We start from the raw sequence: 19,427 nt of genomic DNA on the forward strand, positions 1-19,427 counted from the left end.
CATGACTAATTCTAAACTAGTAATGCACATGAAGTGTAGTCTTAGACATCATCAAAACCATCTTTATATGAGTTGAAGTAGCTCCCCCTTTCACAAAAATAGTCCATATTTCCACTATCATATCTTCCACACCTTTTAAAAGTAATTATTTGTTTTTGAAATAAAATAATTACATACAATAAAAAAATTAATGATCGGATAAATAAAGCCTACCAACAATAAAATTATAAAAATTATTATTTATTATTATAACTATCAGAAACTTTTTACCATAACAAAAAACAAAAAACACACATGATATTTCGTTCAAAATATAATACATCACACATAATAATAGATTTATATACCTCTTTATGTTGTCGTTCCTTGTCTGTAATTACGACTTTTAGTAACTCAATAATAAAATATAAACTAAAATAGAAGATATTAAAATCTATATTTGGTTTTCTTCATTTTTTTTACTTCCTGCCCTAAAAAAATTGATTTTTCCATTCTATAACTCCAAGTCAGTATGTACCTAATTAACTCATTGACTCATGTTCCCATTATCTTATCTTTCATACTTTTAAAAAGTAATTATTTTTTTAAGAAAAACAATTACTTACAATAAAAATTATTAACGGAATAAAAAAGCCTACAATCACTAAAATTAAAAAAAAAATATTTATATTTACATTTATAATAATAAAAATTTTATCACCACAAGAAAAAAAGTGAGCACACTTAATATTTCCACTTTGTAGTTATAATGTTATTTCAAAATATAATATATCACACAAAATATATATATATATATATATATATATATATAGATAGATAGATTTATACATATACTTTACTTTCTTAATATTTATACTAGTCTCAAAAAGGACAAATTTTTTTTGAATATAATTAAATTAATTACAATAAAAAACAATTAAATTAATAAAAAAAATTATCATATTAATTGTTTCAATTAACAATACAAATTTCTTAATTATAACAATTTAGAAATGAAATCTTTTTCTTTAGAGTGTGGGTTAAAAACATCATGCCTCTTGAAATCAAAACATATTCTTCAAATTGAACTATTCCTTCTAACATTGATAATTTGTAGGGAGAAGATAAAAATAGGTTGTTTATGAGTGATATAAAGTTAATAACTTATAAATGAATACTATAAAAATATTGAAAACATCTAAAAAAGGAAAAGACAGATTTAGATAATAACGTATGTCTCGTAATGACTAAAAACATTTGTGGTTTTGGATTCATGGTGCTGTAATATAAATGGATTTGAAACATCCTTCTTTGAGAAATAGTTCGCTAAACACGATTTCAAGTGTAGTATAACTAAAAATAAATGGAAAATATAAAATTTTCTATGATAGTATTATTTTTATCTTTTTTTGCATTTAGCTTTGATTTAACTCAATCAGCGGATTTTCAAATATCGCAATTTGGGGGAAAACCAAATGGGAATATTGCTAAGGTATGAACATTTGATATTGTGTCAAAAAGGAATTGAGATTGTTTGATGGAAACAAAAACATATTCCATCCCAAATTATAGGATATTTTTTGTTATTATTACAATCTTTTAATTGATTTGTTATTTTCTTATTCTTAAGGCTTTACAAAGTGCTTGGACTAAAGCATGTGCATCTACATCTGCTTCAAAAATTGTGATTCCAAAAGGGACATTTCAAATGACACATGTACTTTTGAAAGGTCCTTGCAAGGCTCCTGTTGAACTTTATGTTGATGGCACAATCAAAGCACCGGTAAAGCCAGAAGACATGGGCGGTGACGAAATTCTCAGGATTGACTATGTTAACGGCTTAAGCATAACTGGTAACGGAGTCTTTGATGGCCAAGGTTCCTATGCTTGGAAACAAAATGAATGTTCAAAAAAAGCTAACTGCAAACTGCTTGGCATGGTAAATAACTATTGTTTCTTAAATTCAAATAAAATGTAACATGTGAATTTATCAAAATTATATTTAATTCATTTATTTATTCTTTTATCGAATGTCACTAGAATTTTGCTTTCAACTTCGTCACCAATTCAATAGTTCGTAGCATTACTAGCAAGGATAGCAAACACTTCCATGTCAACGTTTTGGGATGCAAAAATTTAACTTTTGATGGATTTAAAGTAACTGCTCCACATAATAGCGCCAACACCGATGGCATCCATATTGGAAGATCAAATGGTGTGAATGTTCTTAATACAAACATTGCCACTGGAGATGATTGTGTTTCATTGGGTGACGGTAGTAGAAATGTTCTTGTCCAAAATGTGAAATGTGGACCTGGCCATGGCATTGCTATTGGAAGCCTTGGAAAATATAAGGAAGAAGAGCCTGTTGACGGTATTACAATTAAGGGTTGCACTTTGAAAGGAACTGACAATGGAGTGAGGATTAAGACATGGCCTAGTACGCCAGGAACAATAACAGTTACTAACATGAGATTTGAGGATATTACCATGGATAATGTTAAGAACCCTATCATCATCGATCAAGAGTATTGCCCATGGAACCAATGTACCAAAAAGGTATTCAGTCTCTCACATATTTATGTACTAGTTGATCTTATTATTCAAGTTGCAAAATACTTCATATAGTACAACAAGATGGCTTAAAAGACTAGCTTATATAATTTCTTATTGTTGTGATGATGCAGTATCCATCAAAAATAAGGATAAGCAAAGTTATCATCAAGAATATTAAGGGGACTTCAGCAACTAAGGAAGGATTGATTCTTGCTTGTAGCAGTGGTGTACCATGTCAGGGTGTCGAGATATCTAATGTTGATCTCAAGTTCAATGGAGCGCCGGCAATAGCTGTATGCAGTAATATGAAACCAAAAATATCAGGAAAGGTCCCTCCTTGCACAGCTCCGAGTAATAAAAAGCAATAATACAAATTTGTTTATTAATTTATAAGTGTATTATATTTTTCTTGTAAAATAAGAACGTCGTATAGTTGTAATTGTAATTTAGTGTTAAATAACTACTTGAAATAAACTCAAGTAAAATGATTATTATGTATATATGATTTTTTAATAATAAATTTTTTAATTATTCAATAACTTATATTTTTGGTTATTGTTCAATTGGGAGGTCGAATTTTTATTTAAAAATTAGAAATATAGGCCGTCATTTTTATTTTTTTTTTGAGCTTTCAATGTATAGTAATCATCTAAATGAATATAATTCGAGATATGTATCTGCCGATTAGAGTCAGTTTTCTGTTATCTGTTAGAGTAAATGCCGAACATGAAAAACAACAGTCTTTTGAAAAGCTTTTTTTTTTTCACCTTTCAATACTTTAAAATATATCTACATATAAACGCCTGGTATATTCTAATTAAAACTGTACATACTTAAGATAAAATTTGTGAATAATATTTTTATTAAAATAATAAAATTAATGCTACATGATAAGGTTTGCTACTATTTGAATATTAAAATTTAATAATATTTTTAATTGATACGAAATCTTCTAACATATTTGTTTTACGCTGAGATCACCAAACATGAAAATTGAAAAATATTTTGTGATAAATGGTATGATAAATGTAACAAACTAGATTATATTTAAATGATTTAGATATTATATTAAAGTCATCAAATTTAAATTTCACTAATCTAGTTAAAATGACACACTCAAGCAAAGTTTCCACCCAATTATTGTAATCATTCAATTTTCTATTTCTGGTATGAATCACATTTTCCCCTTTAGAGGTAATTTTCCTCGAATAGGCGATCATATTATGTTTTTCTTTCATGTATGGTTTAATTATACCTTTGGTCCCCATTTTGGAGTCAAAATCTCAAAATGGTACCCAAATGTTTAAAAGTCTCAAAATGGTCCCCTTTTTTGTTGAAACGTCTCACGTTTGCCCTTGCCGTTAAGTCAACGTTGACACCGTTAGAGGGCGTGCCATGTTTCAGTTCCTCGATTTTTTGAAATTTTTTATTAATTTTTTTTTGAATTTTTTTTTTATTTTTATTTTTGAATTTTTTTAAAAAAATTAAGAAAATTGCCACGTGTCAAGCTGTCATCGTGCCACGTGGCAGTGACAGTGACACGTGTCAGTATTACGCCACGTGTCATTTTCTTAGTCTCAATTTGGTCCCTTTATTTTAATTTGTCTCAATTTAGTCCCAATTTTTGTAAAAATGGAACAATTTTGTCCCTCTCCAAATTGAAATCAAATTTAATTTCTGTATAAATGTACACAAATATTTCCATCAAAATTGATATTTCAAGTAAATATTTTTAACCAAATTAAGTTCATTTAATTAATATTTTACATTGAACTTCATTTAAAATGGTTTAAAAGTTGTTAATAGAAAATAATGTTAATAGAAAAAAAAATCATAAATTACCTAGTTCATGTTACAATAAAACACATATAAATTTAAAATTTGAAAACAATTTTAAGTAAAGTTAAATGTGAAATATAATTTTAACTAAACTTAGCTATGTTAAAAATATATAATAAAAATATCAATTTGAATAAAAATATCAAATTTAATAAAAATATTGGTATAACATTTATATAAAATTAAATTTTGTTTCAATTTGAAGGGGGACAAAATTGCTCCTTTTTATAAAATATTGGGACTAAATTGAGACAAATTAAAATAAAGGGACCAAATTGAGACTAACAAAATGACATGTGGCGTAATATTGACACGTGCCACTGTCACTGCCATGTGGCACGATGACAGCTTGACACGTGGCATTTTTTTGATTTTTAAAAAAAAAATTCAAAAAAAAAATTAAAAATAAAAAAAAATTCAAAAAAAATTAATAAAAAAATTCAAAAAATTGAGGAACTGACACGTGGCACTCCCTCTAACGGCGTCAACCTTGACTTAACGGGAAGGACAAACGTGAGACGTTTGAACAAAAAAGGGGATCATTTTGAGACTTTTAAAAATTTAGGTACCATTTTGAGATTTTGACTCCAAAATGGGGACCAAAGGTATAATTAAACCTTCATGTATTTAATCCCGTTGTATATTCAGAATTCCCCTAAATGCAAAAGCTTTCATGATATGTTTTTATATTTATTAAAAAATATATATGCATGGTGTAAAAGAAGAATTTGGATTCTCTATTAAATTTTGTTGTGCTATTTTTTTATTGTATCTCTTTAATACACTGATTACCACTAATTTTGATATTTTAAAGTATATTAAAAAATATTTAAAATATCAATCCAATATACTTTTAATGTTCAACAAAGAATAGAAAAAAAAAACTAATAAAAAATCTAAACTCGTAAAAGAATGCATGAATGGAATGGAGTCATTTAAGTCATCGTATCCGTTTTGTAAGATATTTTTATGCTGTGTTTGTGTTAAGTTATTTGGTGTGAAATTGATAAACAGTAGGAAAGCTGTGGAAGGACGTGTGAATAACAGTTTGTAGCAGTTGTGAGACACCATCATATATTCTTAATGCTTTACATGTTCCTTTTCTTTTCTTGGCTATTGCCAGCATATTGACAGGAACGGTCACTAATCTTGTATACTGAAAGTTTGAAATAGCCAAACATGAGAACTATACTCCAATGATGTTGGTTATTTTCCTGAATAATTTCTACCAATGACAATCCAACTGGGAATTTAAGTTTCATATTAAATAAAAATAAGAAGTTAAGTATCATATAAGGAATAAGACTCATAATCTATTGTTTTAAGGTTTAATTAGTTAGATGATACTCACTTTCATTTAGATCTGTCAGTTTGGTACCCGTTTTTAAAAAGGTATCAATTAAGTCATAACTTTTAAAAAGATGCCTCAATTAGGTCATTTTTAGCAAAAAATTATTAACACTGTTAACGGTATTGATATTTAAAATGACTTACAAAAAATTAAGTATTGATATTTATATTAAAATTTAGTGGTAAAAGTCATGAATTAAGTTAACGATTTTAGTCATTTTTGTCTGAAAGGGACCTGATTAAGATATTTTTTCAAAAATTTGGACTAGATTGACACATTTTTAAAAGCGGGGTACCAAAGTGACACATCTGAATGAAAGTGAGTACCATCTGACTAATTAAACCTTGTTTTAACATATTGGGTTAGGAATAATGTCAATCTCCTGTGTAGGTTGTTTCAGGTCATGGTGTTGAGTATCTCTAGTGATTCTTTTTCTCAAAAGATCCATTATTAACATCAGAATCTATGATTAGTTTTAGTGACTGACTAATACAAATACAATATAGTTTTTGTATCAAAAGTTTTACTAACGAAAAATTCAGGTAAGTGTGTTCCGTTAAGTATTTTTAAGACATCAAGTAAAAATAATAAAATTGAACTTTATATAAGAAAAAAAATCCATATGACTTTAAAGTTTTGAATCGAAAGTATCAATACGTTCACATCTTGATGTTGAGTTGATTCTTCTATGAAAAGATCCATCACATGTATAGATCACTTGAAGTGAAATTTTCATCACACACTAAAGTTCAAAGCAATTTTAAAACTCTGCAATATAGGTTCTGGCAGAATAATTAAGATGACATGTATAATTGAAAATTTGAGGATTCATGCAATGTGTACCCAAATTCTCTATATCAAATTCTGTAATTCATTGCATTCAAGTCATTTTCTTCGGAGCTGCGAATCCTAAAGCCACCAGCTGGTCCCCCAACCTCCTACATTTTCCCTCTTTTGTCACAGCTGTCTCTTAAAAACTGCAACAGTATATTATTAATTTAATCCAAAAATAATATTAGGTTCGAATATTATATGTAAAAAAATAGTATGTATGATCTACTAAACTCTAAATAAATCCTTCATATAGATCAATTTCAACCAAAAATAATTCTATAAAACTCATGAAACACAAAATAAAATACCAACAAGAAAAAAAAAATCTAAAATTGTTTACAAGTAGTCATACTGTACTACCTTTACTCTTATAAGAATAATATTTTTACGTTCAAAATTCTTTTACACCTATTTAATAATATCTTTAACTATTTTTCAATTTTTTTATATATATACAAAAAATTATTTTTTTTAGTGATTATTTTATCCCTACATGCATATCAACTTGTGTCAAATAATTTTTTTTTCTTATTCTGGGACGCTAGGACCCTAGGATGGTAGAACCTATCGGAGTATGGACCGTGGAGTTATGGATATTATTGGACTTTAATGGAGGTTGGTTACCATTCTAATTGGTTTGGTCTACACAAGAATCACTGTCCCAACTTCATCAAAACAAATTGGGTACCATGGTAGACTTCTAAAGCAAATTAATATGAATTGAATGAAGGAATATTAATATTATTGACCTCATTAGCTTAAAGTCCATTTGTTACAAATAGATTATCTTTATGTTAAAAGATGAAAGAAACTAGGAGAATAAGAAACAGTAGACCCTCAATTTGAATAACGAGGAAGCATTGCAATTATACTCACGAGAAGATAGGATCGATAAGATAGTTTAGTGGTTAAATAGAAACAGGGAAAGATAATGGATTTAATCTCCTACTAATACTTTGAAAAATAAGGTTGGTTTAGAACATCAAGAAGGGAAACTAATTCTTCCACTAACAAAAATTAACAACAACTAATAAAAAAAAATATTGATAAGATGCATATTCAACATGTTTTCCACGGGCACATTGCATTGATCGCTCACTTTTGCTAATAAAACTAGCAAAGGATATAGTTAGGATGACAAAAATATTTACGCTGGTAAATATCTGCAGATAAAATATGTTTTCGATAGTTAATATTCGTGGATAAGAAATATTTTAATACCCGTTTATAAACGAGTTGGGTATAGGTATCATACTACCCGTATTCAATTGTATTCATTATCTGCAAAAAATTAAAATTAAAATTTAATTTATATTTTATTAAGTTAAACTTAATTAAAATTAAAATATATTTTATTAGCTTAAATTTAATTAAAATTAAAATTTAATTTATATTATATTATATTTTATAATTATTTAAATTTTATTTAAAAAAATTATAAAATATTTTTTTAAAATATTTGTGGGTGTCCACAGATACTCACAAGTTTAAAAAAAATCGCAAATATTTTTTAAGTGGGTACCCAACGGATAAACAAATAGTGAATGATTTTTATTTTTTTTGTTGCAGGTTAAATTATAAGTAGGCACTATCCGTATTCGACCCAACCTCTTTCCATCTCTAGATACAACTTGGACAAATTATCAATATATAATTTGTTTACAACTCTCATAATTTGATCCCAGAAAACATTAGGGTGAATTCTAGATATTAAGAGTACAGATGGGAGAAGTTCATGGACATGCAGATGTTGAAATAGCTTTTATAAGACTTTCTTTTTTTGAACCAATTATAATTGGTTCTACATTTAAGTAAATTTCGAATAAAAAAGCCTTCGGTTATTTTTTTTTTCCGAATCTCTAAACTTAATCACTAACTATCATTTCCATCTTTGAATATATGTTAAAACCTTTTCCCAAATCATGCACTTTTCTTGCACTTTCATAGACTTTATAAAAGTTTTAGTTTCAGGATTAATATCATAAAATTATATACCTTTAGGGGTGTTTACTCCTTTTCCTTTTTCTTTTTTTCTGAATGCTTCTGACATAGAGGAATATCCTAAAGTGCATGAAGAATAATGTTAGTGCACATTATTTAAAAATGTTGAAACACTAATAAGTTCAATGCATAAGCTAATGTACAGTTCCTTTGCTACAGATTAACTGGTTATTAAAAAAATACTTTTTAACAACTAATTTTTGATAACTTTTTTAATAATTTAAGGTAGTATCTTTTTATGTGATTTTTTATTTTTTTTTAAATTCTAGAATTATTTAAAAAATATTACCTCAGTTCTTAAAAAAAATTATTAAAATATCATTGTTCTTGGTTATTATATCGGAAGACTACTTCGTGGAATTTAAACTTTTAAGTAAGATAGATATTTGCGTGAATTTTGGTTCAAATTCTTTACGTTTGGATATTTCTTTATAAATTTCAGATTTACTTGTATATTACCGTTTGTGTTTATTTAGTATATGTTTCTGCATTTTTTAATACATGCACCATTCCCGACTAAGTGATTGCCGTAAAGTTTCTTGCTAGAAATTAATGAAAGCATCATCTTTATTAACTTTGAATCAGATTTGACAATCGTTAAAGATTTGCTCTGTTCTTCGATCATATTCCCTTGTGGCTTAAGTACTCAACAGTGTTAATTTTAACGTACATGGTAAATGGAAAAATTGATGACACCATTATTGTCATTTTAGTCTTTAACTTTACAAAATTCTCCTTCAGATTCTGAGTTTGCAAAACGTTATTCATTTTAGTTTTTTTTTTTCACTTCACTTTCCATTGTTGTTCAGCAAAAAAAAAAAAAAAAGGAAGTTCTAAGATTTTGTAAACTGAAGGACTAAAGTGAAGATTTCATATAATCAGCAGCTAAAATGATCAGCATTTACAGTGTCAGGGACAACTCAAGAAAAATCTAAACCTTCACCCATGTCTCACCATCGAAGGTACTTATTAGTAAAGATGTTGGTTGTCTTGTCTCATTATTTTTTCTTACTCGTTTGAGACATCTAAATACTCACGCAGATGATGAATTCCTTGAAATATTGGAGTATGTTGTCGTCCAAGAAGCTTCTAAACTAAATCATTTTTATCCGAGTTCACAAACTTCAAGTAACTTTCAGTCTTTTTGGCATGACCATGGCTTCCAAGTCCTAAAGGGAAGCGTTTCTTATGAGTTTTTCGCTTTCTCTCACTTGTGGCAATGGCAAGGTCATTGGGAAAGAGGTCTCGGAGGACAAAGGCATGCACTATAGTCGAGACAAAAACTGTTGTTACTATGAATGTAGAAATGAGACTCAACATTACACTCAAAGCCTGAGTTACAACGTTTGTGACTTGATTTGTGTAGTTTATGGTAGCAATCGCAGCAGCAGTCACTGGAAATGTGTAGGCCCACCATGAGATTGAGAATCTGCACAATCACACACAGAGTGTCACAAAAATCAACATAATGGAATAGCCAATGTTATAGATATTAACAAGAGCGTAGCTTACTTGAGTCCTCTGAAAAGATTGACCCGAACAGCCTGCAAAAGATTGACCCGAAACTGATAAGCAACTTGAATACTAAAATCGTTGATTGTGTAGAAAATCCGTGAGACAAAAGCTTACCAGCGTGAGATATAGGAACATGGAAGTGAAATAGAAAATTCGTGATTCCAAATGAAAAGAACCCTGAATCTTAGCCAATGCCAAAGCAGCAACACTAGGTGGTGCAACCAAAAGAAAGAACACTGGATGGAGGTCCCTGATGAGGGTCTTATTTGTTGGAAGCATCTGTGCGAGAGTTACAAATATCACCATATAGTGTGTAAGTCCAATAGTGAAGAAAAAAATAGGTCCTTCTCTTAGGCCCATGGATGCACCCAATAAAGCTCCCACAAAATTTCCAACAATTGCTAGCATATTTGTTGGATTGGCAACCTTTGAGAGCATCCTTTTGCCCCCAAACATCCACTGTCCGTATATTTTTAGCATAAGGAAGAACAATGGAATCATTAGAATGTACCAAACCGCATGATGCAATTCTTTGGCAAACGATGAAGGAACTCCAAGAGCTAAGAACAAGAGGGATATCCATGGGGCAAAGAAGAAGTTAACACGAACTGCATGATGGAACTCGCGGCGAACTGCTTCAAAATAGAGAATTATTTTGAACAGATAGATGGCGAAAATAGTAGCAACTACAGCAACAGAGATAAGCCATAGCACGAAATTTATTTTCGGAGTTATGTGAAGAAATTCAGTGGAAGGTGACGTGGCCAATGCTTTCCATAGAATTGCTTGACTGCTAACTCCTAGACAAATACCAAAAGATGAAATCGGAAACCGGAGAAGGAATGGCCACTGCTTGTCCTGAGGATGCACCATCTCTTCTGGACACTTCTGAAGGAGTAAATCACAGTGTAAAAACTCAAATGGTTGAAATATTAGTAAAAACTGCATTGAACGATTTCTAGGATGTGGAACATTTGTTACACAGAAGAATATGACTGCATACCTTAGGAGTTTGTATCTGAGGATCTTCCGATGCTTTCACGAACAAAAAATCAACAGGTAAAGGCTTCTTAGTGTTGCTTAAGCTGTTATCCTCTTCTACACTTTGTGAATGTACCCTTCCACGCAGAATTGATAATTTCGCCTCAAGTTTACTGTACCATGTTTTGCAAAAGTTAGTTCCATTATCGTTCAAGCTTTTGAGGCTTTCATGATTTGTAAAATTCACTGAGCTTGCTTCCTCTGGTTGCACGCTTCCATTTGGCATTGATTGTGATGGCAATGGTGGCTTGGAGTATGTAGTAGTTGATTCAGAAGAGAAAATGGGAGCACCATTGCCACTAAGATCAGTTTCACTAACTCTTGCGGTGCCATGTAGCTGAACATCTTCACAATTTAATGGCATGTTGATAGATACTGAATGTTCCTGTTCATCACCTTGGCCTCCTGCTACTTTTTTTTCACTTTCCTGTTATTGGAAACAAATATCCTAACATTTAATCACCAGAATGATGTAGTTATTGCATAATACTTAGTTTCATCAAAAGGACTAATCTCTGGATTTCTGTTTTTCAGTTTTTCAAACTCACATTAATGATAACGAGTCTTACTTTGAAAGAGGAGCTTTTTTTCACGTTTGATATATGTGGAACTAGTGATGGAACTTTAGGAAAGCCATGCCCTTCTGTTTCACGGTAAACGTTGTTTTCCATGCTAGGCCTACACCTGAAAAAGTATACAAATTACTGAGTTTATTGACATACGAAGGAGTCATTTTATTAGCTCTTAAGTAATTTATCACATTAGACATACAAATAACTATTTTAAGTATACAGAGGCTCAAACTCACAGGAAGCAGAAATTTCACAAGAGAAGAAGATGCAAAGAGAGAAGACAGAAAAACGAAGTTAGAAAAAATGGTTCTTGAGAGAAAATAAAGAGTGTGGAGAAGGCATGCGTGAGAGATGGTGAGAGGAGATTATATAGAATGCAAGACTACGGTGGCCATGATATTGTTGCAGCCATTACGTCAAAAGCACTTTATTAGTGATAACAACAGCTGCTTATTTTGACAACGGCGTGGCCACATTAAAAAACGAGTATGGGAAAATTTAGGTAGGTCAGATATGTCACACACCATATATGAGTCCATGAAATACAGTAAAATAAGCATAGAAGAAAAAGTTAAGGGTATACATTATAATATAATTAAGCTTCAAATTTCTAGGTCAGTGCATGTCGCAATTTTGTAGCCATCACCTAACATTTGAGTGACGTCAGGATTAAATATAGTACTAAAATGGAACCAAAAATTTATTTTTTCAACAGGTTTCACCACTCCCACTTAAGCTAACCATTATTTGCAGAAATAGAAGATAGGGTAATATTCTAGTATTTTCCTCGTCATCTCCCAATACAAACCCAAAATGGACCAAAAGTTCAATCCAAGAGATAAAAAGAACGCAAGTTTTATAACGGAAGTTGCAAGTAAATGTATATTAAAAGGTCTATAAGCTTTTTCTGTACACTATATAATACAGTGACAGATACATTATCACCACGGATATAATATATTGACTGAAGTTCAAATCTGAAATTAAAGACTTATATAATGGATAGAAATTAATAAAATAAGTAACTTATACTAGAAAATCCATCTAATGTATTAATTTATTTAATGTGATAGTGATGTCAAAACGGATAATCCGGCTTGATCTGGTTCGATTCATCACGGGTTGATCACTTAATGAGTTAATCTAATCCGGCTCACTTATTAGCGAATCAACAAAATTCGAATCCGACTCGATCCACTATGGATAGGTGGGTTAAACGGGTTGGCTCACCGGCTCACTTAATTAAAAAAATACAATTTTTTTTATTTTTTTCGATCAAAACTAAATTATAATTTTGATTAAAATCTAAATAAACTTGAATACAATCCAAAGACAGATCAAACTCAAACAAAAAAAACAAATTATCCATGTGTTGGGTAAAAAAAACAAACTAACATGACCCAAATACAAAATTCAATTTAACAAAAAACACTTGTGTGACCCTTTATTTGCGGGTTCCTTTATTTGCGGGTTGGTAAGCCAACCTGGCTCATCACGGATTTAACCCGAGTGAGTTAGGTCAAAATTCAATTCTATTGAAATTTATAAAAAAAATTCAACCCAACCTAACTCGAATTCATGGTAAACCGGATTGGCTTGCAGACTCTAACCCATTTTAACAACTCTAATCACGTATGATATAAAATTTGTCGGTGCCATTAACTTCAAAATCTTTCCGTATTATATATATAAAAAAATATATATCATCAAGGTCAAGGCTAAAAACTCGTGGTTAACAACTGGCATCTTTCACTTGTATGCCAAGAAAGGGTTAAAGAAACAAATCTTTCATATGTTTTAAATTGTTAATTGGTATGAAATAATAGTTTTATGTTATCACAGTGTGAAATTGGGTTCTCTAGTTGTTATTTCCAAAACAGAAGAACAGAAGAAAAAAAATAGAGCATGGTTTTTTCGCTTCTCAATTTACTTCCGCTGTTTAACAATTAATTGTTATCTTATTAAACTTTATCAAGTTTTAAAAATTTTGAAAAACAAAATGTTTTAAAAACTAAAAGAAAGAAATATAAAAGAGATGTTTCTCTTTTTTTTTTTCGCCTTTGTTATTTGCATCTTCCCGATATAAATCTTGAACAAATTTATTTGTTCATTGAGTTATTAATTACGTATCATCTTATGTTTTGAGTTTAATTTTCAGAGTCTGTTGGTGTATTCTTTTTTATAGTACCATCGATTAAAACTTTCCGAAATAAAATTTCAAAATAATTATTATAAATTAATAATCTTACTATACATAAAATCTTCAATACTTTTATTTATTTTTTACTGTTTTTCATTCTCTGAATTCTAATTTCTTTCATTACGTTCCTGACATGTACTAGTCATACATCAGTATTACTATATATATATATATATATATATATATATATATATATATATATATATATATATCGTGAGTTAGACTTATCCATTTTTTATTTTAACATTTTTTAATTAAAGAAGGATAAATTAGTTCTTTGAGCCTTGAAGTCTAGTGATTAGTGAGCCCCTCAAACCTAACTCGTCTAAATTTTTAATTATAAAAAAATTAGGTATAATTTTTTTCAAGAGATCTTTTAAATTTTATTGTTTGATTGGGAGAGAGGATTAAATATTCGGAAACATTGGCGGGTTTAAATTTTTGAAAGTTTATTTCTTTAAATCTATCTTTATCATGAAATCGCATTGATATTTGAACAAATTTAGCGTGAAAAAGAATATATAATTCAATCGAGCTTATTTAATAAATAAAAGATGCCGCCTCACACACGAGAATCCAGAATGTGCTAAAATTAAAATTCCATGTGAATGCAGTTTGCAAAGATCTAATAAATGAGTTGCCTATCTCATGTGAAGGCATATACGGTTTCTGGTTCAGATTTTCAAAAAATATTATTTTACATGGGTGTTTTTTTTTTTTTTTGATGAAGGAAATAAACCATTCTCAGTATTTGTGTTTTTTATTTTAAATTAAGGTAATTTCAATGGATTAAGGATTTTATGAATTTGAGTTAGTATCTTTCATTACGATAAACAAGGGTACAAGAGTATTTGTGGTTAGTTTAAGAAAATGTGTTACATTTAAAGAAAGTCTTACATTAAGTAAAAAAAAAAAAGTCGAACAACGTAAATAAAATTTATAAATTTATTATTTTAAAATTTTAATTAAAACAGTCTTAAATTTTTTACATAAATTGAACTCATATTCTTTATGTCTTTTTTAATTTTATTCTTTTCGAAAGACTTGTATAGAGTAATAAAACTTGTATTCGGGTATGATTATCAACTTGGAAATGTGAGTTCGTGCCTTCTATTATTAAACTCGTCAAATTCGGGTGCGTGGCTTATGTATGAAGTATTGTAGGGCAAGGACATTTTTCTCAATTACTGAAGAGTATAGGTTCTCTATTATAGATGAATCTACCTTGGAAAAAGTTAGAGGGATTTCTTTTTCAAGAGTTTTGATAAATGTGAATCTACAACATGAGTTATCGACTCAAAATATTCTAAAAAAACATGGTTTGATTTAATAGTTGATGATGAATATGAAAGATTTTTAGATTTTTTTTTATCCTTATCATTGATAGGTTATTTTGTTCAAAAGTGTAGAACATGTAAAGATTTCTAAAAAGCTGATGTATGTTCCTGTAAGTCTCATGGTGTCTTTAGATGAGACAATTTGAGAAGATTTATTTATTTGAAGGATTTGAAATTTTTTGCAATGAAATGTATTGTTTGGATAGATAAATTAAAAAACATTTAAAATATATGTATTTTTTTGAAGTATTTCAATTAGTTCAATTAGAAGAGATTCAAATACTCTCATAAAAGGTGAAATTTAAAATTTTTCTCACTCAACCTCACACACTGGACTCAACCCAAACGATCCAGCAAACCCGACAATCATAATAGGTTGGGCTGGCCAAACGATCTAGACGGATCAGACCGACCTGACGACACAAACGGGTCGAGTAGGCCCGATGACCCATACGAGTCGGGTGGGCCCGACGACTCAGACATGTCGGGCAAACCCAACGACTCGACCGACTTGTTGACTCGACAAGCCTGACCGACCCATTTCCAAATTTATCATGAACTAAAAACATAATTAAGCCTAAAATAGATATTAATAAAATGAAATTTATTTCGCAAAAAATTTCAATTATTTTATCCAAACAAAAAATTGAAATGCAAGGTATTTTAATCTTTTTATCCAAACAAGTTATTTAGAAAATAAAGAAAATTTAATTATAAGCAATTTAAATACAATGCATTTCAATTTCTAAATGTTGAAATATTTTATCCAAATACAAGATTAAGATTAACTCTTCAAGTTACAAGGTATTTTAATCTCTTTATTCAAACAAGTCATTTAAAAAATAAAGAAAATTTAATTATAAATAATTTAAATATAATGTATTTCAATTTCTCAACATTATTGAAATGTTTCGTCAAAAGGTTAAGATTAACTCTTCAAGTTATAATGTTAATATTGACAATAAACAACAATCTAAATAGTAGTGAAGATGAAAATAATAAGCTGCAATATGAAGCATTAATGATCTACGAAAATGATGCTGCAGAGCTTTTTCTTAGATTTTTTTTTCATATGTTCAACATCAAGATATTAATAGCACATACTGATTCATCTATGTCTTTGACCATGGGAGAGGACGCGGTTTTGCGGTCGCTTTAAAATTAAGAGGATTGTATTTTTTTATATCTAACAAATTTTTACATCTATTATCTTATTTATTAATTTATTTCTTTTTTTACAAGTACAAAATTATTTTTTTAATAACTAAAATACTCTTAAAAATAGATTATGAACCGGTGGAAGTGGTGTAAAAATACATTTTCCAAATTACAAATACATGTATCTCTCCGCTCTCATTCATCGCTTCAAAACAAATTTGAAACTCTGCATCTCAGTGGTGACAAGATATACGACTAAGAAAATAAATTATATCAAATTTAAATATACTTAATAAAGTATTTTACTTAAATCTCAGTGTTTCAATTATTCTTTTTAATTTTTTTAAAAATAGATTTTAAATCTAATTTAATACTACAAAATTAATTTATAAAATAAAGTTTATACTGATAGTAAATTTTCTTATCCTTAATTAATGCAATATCTCTAATAATTTTTTTAATATTTCATTTTTGACTATTCAAAAAACTTAAAGATTTTATTTGGACTGGGAAGGGAATGAAAAAAAGAAAAAAAAATAAACAGTAGAAACTGAAATTGTTTCTATTATATAATCATGAAAATTTCATATTATTTAGTGATCTTCTATTATATCACATTTTCACTTGTGTTGAGTGGATTATTTTTTTGGCAAGTTTGGACATTATTTATAATAGAACAACATAAATCCTTAACCATTAATGTTATTATTAATTATAACACATTATTTATTATCTCAGTGTATTTTTTTTCTATTAGATTTTTTATATATTTGTAGAATTCAGTTATAAATTATTATTTTTAAATCATGATGAAGAACCCATTCCAATATTCTCCTACAAATTACCAATGTCAACGAAATAATTCAATTTAAGTAATATTTTTTTTATTTCAACAAACACGATATTTTTAATTCATTCTCTATTTAATTAGATTATCTATTTAATTCTTATTGTGAATATAAGAGTAAGAACGTTTTATGTTTTAACTCATATTATTTTTGTGTTTTACTTAAATAAAATATATATTTTTTGTTAAAAATCATTTAATATATAAGAAGCATTATAATGAATTAAAATAAAAAAAATCAAATGTAATAAAAATATAAATTTTAAAAAACACTAAAAAATAATTGAATATTTTTCAAATACAAACCAAAAACAAAGCATAGAATATACGTTTTAAAATAATAATATAATAATATGGAAATAAAATAATAATAATAATAATACATTAAAATATAAGATAGTTAAAGACATGTCAAAGTGACGGGTTGGCTCACCATAAGTCGGGTTGAAAATGAGTGAATCTAACCCGACTCACTTTATAGTGAGCCAGAAATTTTGCAATCCAATTCAACCCACCACGGGTTGGTGTGTTAAGTGGGTTGGCTCACCAACCCACATAAAAAAATTATTTATGTATTTATTTTTAAGTATTCAAATATTTAAATAATTTTTTAAACAATTCATGAGATGACAATCACAATAAAATCAAAAATCAATATTTTCATCATGCTCATCACCAAAATATAATGAATTGTTTTCAAGAAAGTGTTCATATAATCTAATAAAATATGGCTAATATTACAAATTTTCTGTCATGCTATTCAATAAAACATTCAAACTATTCAAATATTATTGAGCAACATTTTAACATTTAAAAAAATATGAAATTGTGAACCTATATAATTAGAAATAGTAAATACTTATTAAAAAAATTAAAAAAAAAACATTGTAAAAAAATGTTGGTGAGTTAAGTGGGTCAACCCACCCTCAACCCGACTCGAACCGTTTAATCTATAGGTTAAGTGAGTCGGATTGGATTTAACCCATTTTTAAAAAAGGTTAATTTTTCTTAACTCAATCAAGCTCAAATCCGTAATGAACCAAATTAACTCACGGTTGATATCCATTCTCACATATCTTACGAAAAAGCATCCTGATTCACACCACGGTGCACTTTATTTAATAAGAAACTACTTAAATGTTAAAATAATAATATAATTGAAAAAAAATCGTAAATACCGATCTGATATAGTCTCATTCTCCTTTTTTTTTTTCTCTGTAGTTGTTTGATTTTATCTCTCTTTGGATACTCCATTTCTCATAGGTCTTATCAAATAACAAGAAATTATATCACCCCTCCATATAAAAGAAGGCTGACAATGACATTAGATCTTTTATATACTAATCAGAATAAACTTATCTATTTTTTAATAACACCTTTTATTTACTTGTGTTTTATTTTATTTTACATTTTTTTTATTTGTTTATATCATTTACTTATCTCGAGCATGACACTTGTCCTTTTTTTGTATTGTTATTTTTTTTTATGTTTTTGTTATTTGATTGTTTACTTATAGGATATTGTTTTATTTTAATTTATTTATATTACATTATTTTATTTGTTTTCCGCTATACGTTTGCTATTTACGTCATATTATTTTTTTTAAATACTTTTTTGTAATATATAACTGCTTACATCGATCTGGTTAAATATTTAAAATTCTATTTTAATTGTTATTTTACTTTTTATTTTGTAACGAGAAAAATATGTTAAATATTATCCTTTTATAAATATATAACAAAGTTAATTCAACAAACATGAATAAAAGACTTTACCTATATATACTTTATTATTGTTTTTAAAGTACTATAATATAATTGTTTCAGCCTGTGTGCATAAGTTATTAGTTGAGACAAAATATAACATCTTAGCGGTCATTAAGTTTTATGATCTTTAAACAAATTCAGATTTATGAGAATATGTAAGTTGAATTGAGAAAAAAATTTATGTTCCTTTATGATGATGACTTAGGATCATGTTGATACATGAGTGTCTTTGTTTGGAAGTTCATAATTTGGTACATTATAGGATGAGTGACACAGATCATGGTGGCTAAATATTTGAATAGTTTATAATAATGTTATCGACTAAATATTCATGGAACTATTCTATATTTGCTCAACCTCACCAAAGTTAGGTAGTAATTATAATCTCAAAGGTAGTAATTATAATCTCTCGTGTGGTATGAAAAAATGTC

At 28.4% G+C, this 19,427-nt stretch overlaps 2 protein-coding genes across 4 annotated transcripts; one reads left to right on the top strand and one right to left on the bottom strand.

The window, feature by feature from the left end:
- The first annotated feature begins 1,311 nt into the window (after positions 1-1,311).
- On the top strand, positions 1,312-2,999 carry LOC114192570 (polygalacturonase-like). Its single transcript, XM_028082331.1, has 4 exons — positions 1,312-1,471; positions 1,610-1,918; positions 2,020-2,538; positions 2,667-2,999. The coding sequence occupies exons 1-4, from the start codon at positions 1,343-1,345 to the stop codon at positions 2,901-2,903; spliced, it is 1,194 nt and encodes a 397-aa protein (XP_027938132.1). The 5' UTR covers positions 1,312-1,342; the 3' UTR covers positions 2,904-2,999.
- A 6,400-nt stretch (positions 3,000-9,399) lies between these two features.
- On the bottom strand, positions 9,400-12,033 carry LOC114190149 (S-type anion channel SLAH2-like). Of its 3 annotated transcripts, none has more exons than XM_028078933.1 (6): positions 11,925-12,033; positions 11,686-11,800; positions 11,079-11,543; positions 10,190-10,960; positions 10,073-10,104; positions 9,400-9,989 (listed from the first exon to the last, which is right to left on the bottom strand). In XM_028078933.1, exons 2-6 carry the CDS (start codon positions 11,785-11,787, stop codon positions 9,650-9,652), a joined length of 1,710 nt encoding a protein of 569 aa, XP_027934734.1. In that variant the 5' UTR covers positions 11,788-11,800; positions 11,925-12,033; the 3' UTR covers positions 9,400-9,649. The 3 variants fall into 3 exon arrangements, with proteins under 3 accessions (XP_027934734.1, XP_027934732.1, XP_027934733.1); XM_028078931.1 differs by having other exon boundaries at positions 10,190-10,963; XM_028078932.1 differs by having other exon boundaries at positions 10,190-10,963; positions 11,888-12,031.
- Between the last annotated feature and the right edge of the window lie 7,394 nt (positions 12,034-19,427).

This window comes from Vigna unguiculata, chromosome 7, assembly GCF_004118075.2.
Source record: "Vigna unguiculata cultivar IT97K-499-35 chromosome 7, ASM411807v1, whole genome shotgun sequence".
Lineage (NCBI taxonomy): Eukaryota > Viridiplantae > Streptophyta > Magnoliopsida > Fabales > Fabaceae > Vigna > Vigna unguiculata.